Source organism: Myotis davidii, unplaced genomic scaffold (genome assembly GCF_000327345.1).
Source record: "Myotis davidii unplaced genomic scaffold, ASM32734v1 scaffold663, whole genome shotgun sequence".
Lineage (NCBI taxonomy): Eukaryota > Metazoa > Chordata > Mammalia > Chiroptera > Vespertilionidae > Myotis > Myotis davidii.
In genome coordinates, this window is record NW_006295816.1 from 3,211,887 (window position 1) to 3,217,179 (window position 5,293).

The following is a 5,293-nucleotide window of genomic DNA, read 5'->3' on the forward strand; positions in this document are numbered from 1 at the left end:
ACCTGCCTGGGCTCGGGCCCCCCGAGGTGCTCCCCAGCCCATAACCGCGGGCTCCTCGCTCACCGCTTTTACTGAGAGGGAGTAACGGGGCCGCCAGCTGGGGTCCCGGGGATGAGGCCACGGAAGTAACCCCGAGGCCTGTCATCCCACCGGCTCAGCCGGAGGCGGGCGCGATCGAATGGCTCTCAGGCCAACATGGCCTTTATGCCGAGACATCACGCTGGCTCCCCTCACTCGGGGGAGCACGTGGCTCCTAAGAAACAGAACCCACCACACAACACAGACGAGACCTTTTGCTCTGGCAGCCGAGCAACGTGAATTGTTCTCTGGCCCGTCCCAGGAGGCGAGGGAGGAGGAGACCTGCTCGCAGGGGAGGCCCCAGGTGAGCGCTGTGTCCCCTCCAGCGCTCTGGACCCTGACTTTTCTCCAGAATGAACGCTTTCACAGTTTTAATGTGATCTCTGGAATATATGCAGTAATACAATTTCAAAAAGTTTAAATGAGCCCGGCCGGCGTGGCTCAGGGGTTGAGCATGGACCTAGGAACCAGGAGGTCACAGTTGGATTCCCGGTCCGGGCACAGGCCCGGGTTGTGGGCTCCATCCCCAGCAGGGGGCGTGCAGGAGGCAGCCGATCAGTGATTCTCTCTCATCATTTATGTTTCCATCTCTCTCTCCCTCCCCCTTCCTCTCTGGGAAATATATTTTTAAAAAAGTTTAAACGACATAGAAAAATAGTCATAATATATCGAGCTAAGCAGGCAAGATACAAAACTGGGTACAGAACACGCGCCACGGCGTTAGTGACACAAACTCGAGGAGGAGCCACACCCAGATGGTCAGCAGGGCTCCTGCCTCCGTGGTGGCAGCGGAGATGGGGTGCTCATTTCCTTCAGAAATTCCCAGGGGTTTCCCCAGGACACTGCCAGGGAAGGAAGCGAGCCAGACCCGCATGAGAGGGACCCCCCCTCACACCTCGGGCAAAATGCGTGTCTTTCTGGTCAGTCCAAAATGCAGTTACACGTGGCCTCCGTGGCCTCTGCCCCAATCTCGCGGCCGGAGGACCTCCCGGGAGTGATTCTCTCCCACACAGGGGCAGCCCGCCGGCATTGCACGCGCTGTCTTACCTGATGGTGGCCTCGAAGACTTGCACGGTGGAATCTTTGTCAAATGACACGGTGTTGATCACCAACTTGACCGCCTTCTGGAACTCAGATGAATTTCCCATGATCTGTAACAGAGGGGGCGGGGCTGAAGGACCCAGGAGAGGGGCCACACTCTCCCCCGCTGCACCTGGTGAAACCCATTGAGCTCTGGGGGCATCTCCGAGGGCACCTGGCCAGCCCTGGCCTCCAACTCAGCAATCACATCTGCAAACGGTAACATTGAGCACCGTTCCTCGGACGCCATCAGCCCCTCCCTTCCCCTTCCCCTTCCCCTCACTCAGGTATCAGCGAGTTCCCGAATTCTGGGAACGAGGAAACACCCACCCCCAAATGGAAGAAACGAAACTGCAACTTTCCCTCTTGCTCCTCAAACACACGGACAGCTCAGAGCTGGGAGCCCAGGACCCAAACACCCGGAAACAATGGTGGCTTGTGACATGGTTGTTTCCGTGCGCGGAGAAATACAAGTGTTATCTTTTGGAGCAAAGCACAAGTCCAGTGACATTCAAAACAAACAAAACACAAGAGACAATCAGCTCGGTCTCTTTAAAAACATACCCTAGCCCGGCCGGCGTGGCTCAGTGGTTGAGCTCCATCCATGAACCAAGAGATCGATTTTGATTCCTGGTCAGGGCACACGCCCAGTAGGGGGCGTGTGGGAGGCAGCCAGTCGATGTTTCTCTCTCATTGATGTTTCTATCTCTCTCTCCCTCTCCCTTCCCCTTTCTCTTTAATCAATAAAAACATTTTTAAAAAGGGCCTAGAACCCCGATCCCTATTGGATGCATGGGCATGACGTCACACCAAGCTGCTCTCTCCATGCGAAGTGCAAACTGGGCACAAAACTTTTTTTTTAATTTAAATATATATTTTATTGACTTTTCTTTTTACAGAGAGGAAGGGAGAGGGATAGAGAGTTAGAAACATCGATGAGAGAGAAACATCGATCAGCTGCCTCCTGCACACCTCCTACTGGGGATGTGCCTGCAATCAAGGTACATGCCCTTGACCAGAATCGAACCTGGAACCTTTCAGTCCGAAGGCCGACGCTCTATCCACTGAGCCAAACCGGTTAGGGCTCACTTGATTTTTAGATTCACTTATTGATAGATATTGGGCAAAAAACTTTTTAGATTAATCAGAAATGAAATGCCTTCATGCTGTTCAAAAGTTTATGACAGCCCTAGCTGGTTTGGCTCAGTGGATAGAGCAGACTGAAGGGTCCCCCCTGGGTTTGATTCTATTCAAGGGGACATGCCCAGGTTTCGGGCTTGATCCCCAGTAGGGGGCGTGCAGGAGGCAGCTGATCAATGATTCTCTCATCCTTGATGTCTCTCTCTCTCTCTCTCTCCCTTTCTCTCTGAAATCAATAAAAATATATTTAAAAAATGTTTACGACAATCCTGGAATTGTGATGACATCGTAAGGACATACACATGAAAAACAAGGAAACACAAACCGTCTCTGAGACACATTTTTCAGGTGCCTGATTCCCGAGCATTCCCCGGTCTGCGGGCCTCTGCCCCTCGCTGTCCCCTCCCTGCCACAGGCAGAGCACGTACAGGCGGCTCGGCTCTGGCCCGCACGCTCTTTCTTTGTAAAAGATGGCGCCACTGCAGGCGAGACCAGGAGGTCCTGTCTCCCAGGGCCCAGCTGCACATCTGTGGGAGCCTCTCTGACAGGTTGAGAGGAAACCTCAACAGAAGCAAAAGCCCAGCAAAGGCCGGATGTTGTACAATGGAAACCACAGAGGCCTGCTTCCTTCCCGATGTTGGGCAGCACTGTCTGCTGGCAGCTGCAGCTGCCGGTCTGATCTCAGGTCAAGGGGAAGGTGAAGAAGGAACTGGGACGGTCACTGGCCACTGCAGTCAGATCAGCCAGCAGGTCCGAGGGCCTCTCTCCGGCTGGTCTGGACGGGGGAGGAGAACGGGTCCGTACTGCGGGACTTGTCAGAGCCCTAAGATGCCGGCGTGCGCTGTGGCTCCCAGCCCTGGGACAACGTGCAGACTTCCACAAGTTCACTGGGGACAGACTTCTACGTTCAAAGAGGGTGCCCCTGGAGTCGGTGCTGGGAAGGCTGGCGCAGCAGGAAGTCACTTTGGCACACACACTTGCTCTAGGTGCGGAGAGTGCGGTGAATGACAAGGAGAGGCCCTGAACGCCGGGGGAGGGGGATGGAGGCACGCAGGGCGCGGGCGGGGCTTTCACAGCTGCGCAGGCGTCCTGGGACTTGGTTAAGCAACACTTGTGGCTGAGTCAGCCTGTTATCTTCGACAGGTCAGTCCTCCGTAGGCCGAACGGACTGGTCTGGGCACATGGGGTGGGCGATGGTGGACGAGGGGGTGGAGTCACAGATGCAGGAGGAGATCCTGCGAGACAAGCGCTTGGCAGCCCCAGCCGGGCAGCTCCACCCCGGCTCCCCATTAGACGGCTCCCCCATTAGACGCCGTGGAATGCAAATGAGCTCTCCAGCTCCGGCCGTGCAGTCACCTCTCCTTCGAGCAACGCGCTGGCCAGCGCTGATGCAAACCTCGCCAGCATTGCACAACTCACTCCCCACGCTTCACCCGCTCACACGCTCAGACCACAGGGGGAGGTGCTCAGGGCGAAGGCTTGCTGGACACGCAGGGAGAGGTCGGAGCCGTTCCCTGGGAGCTGCACCAGGTGCAGAGGCTGGGAGGCCTGGCCATGGGCACCTGCCCCAGAGCTCACGCCCCACCTGCCCTGCGGCCGGTCCAAGGCCTCCTGTTCCCCGGTCAATGGGGGACACAGGCAGCATTGAGGGGAGCCCGCGGGTCTGTCCAGAGCACGGGCAGTGAGGACAGGCTATGGCAGAGGCCTGGGCTCAGGGCCGCACAGGGTCAGGGACTGACCAACCCTCAGCTAGCGTCTTTTCCTCCTGAAACCTTCTTTTTCCTGCTGCGAAGGTTACGGTCACTATGGGCACTAACGAAATGCTCTTTTGATTCTTTGAGGCAATAAAATAGTGAGAAACTGGGAGAAAAATAGGTTTCCCCCAAATCATCACATTTTCCCTCATTTCACCTGCAATACTTTTCTTGCTCTGGGCGTCAAGGCCATGAAAAGAAAAACCAGTTAAGGCCCGCCGGTGTGGCTCCGTGGCTGAGCACCAACCCATGAACCAGGAGGTCACGATTCCATCCCGGTCAGGCACATGCTCTGGTTGCACGCCCAGTAGGGGTCATGCAGGGGGCAGCCGATCCATGATTCTCTCTCATCATTGATGTTTCTGTCTCTCTCTCTCTCTCTCCTTCCCTCTCTGAAATCAATACAAATATATTAAAAACAGAAACAACAGTTATGAAAGAGTATGAAAGCTGGGAATGTATGGTGAGTACCAGGTTTCCTGGAATCCCATCCTGGCGGGGAGCAGGGGTGACACCCCAAAACCTCCTGATGAATTAAAAGCACAGTGAAGCCGTACTTACTGCCAGTGTGTCCAGGGCGTCCACGAGCGTCAGCGAGTAATTGCCCAGGACGTCGTTGATGTTCAGGTTGGAGCTGAGAGAGAAACAAAGGCGCTTGTGTTACAGGAGAGAGAAGGGCAGGAAACTCAACACCTGTCAGCCGCGAGACCTGCTGGCCACGCTCATGGCCCCGGGACTATTGAGGGCGGGTCAGTGTGGAGGCCTTGCTCCCTCACAGGCCGTCCCAGAGCAGCCGCGCCGCGGACACCACAGAGGAGGGAGTCCCCAGCGGGAGTCAGGGACGGCGCCCAGGCACCTGCCGTCTCGGGTGCCGTTTCACGGCCCTAAACGCTCTCTCTGTTCAGCTTCAAGTAGCTCTGGCTTGAGATCCTTGGGAGCAGAGAGGGGAGCCCTGCCCGATGACCGGCCCCCAGCCTCTAGCTGGGAAGTCCGCCCCCCTGAGCCGGCCACACCCAGAGAGGAGCGACCCCCCAGCGCAGTCTCAGCATCTCAGCGCCCTGGGATCGGGGAACACATGAACTTCATGCCGTGTTTCACCCACACTCACCCCAAAGCCCATCGCCTCCGTGGAGGCTGAGAATGGCTGTGGCACGACCAGGACAGGAGCTGCGTCACTTGTGCAACACACCCCTGCCCCCATCAACACCGCTTCCCTGTTTTTATTATAATATATATATATA

The 5,293-nt window shown here is 56.3% G+C and overlaps 1 protein-coding gene across 1 annotated transcript in view; it reads right to left on the bottom strand.

Moving 5' to 3' along the window:
- The window catches only part of EDEM1 (ER degradation enhancer, mannosidase alpha-like 1), a 27,812-nt gene that overhangs the window by 21,569 nt on the left and 950 nt on the right, over positions 1 to 5,293 (bottom strand). Inside the window, exons 2-3 of the mRNA XM_015568303.1 lie at positions 4,614 to 4,686; positions 1,126 to 1,229 (exon numbers count right to left, since the gene is read on the bottom strand). Of these exons, the coding sequence (XP_015423789.1) occupies positions 1,126 to 1,229; positions 4,614 to 4,686 (177 nt within the window). The remainder of the gene's footprint in view (positions 1 to 1,125; positions 1,230 to 4,613; positions 4,687 to 5,293) is intronic.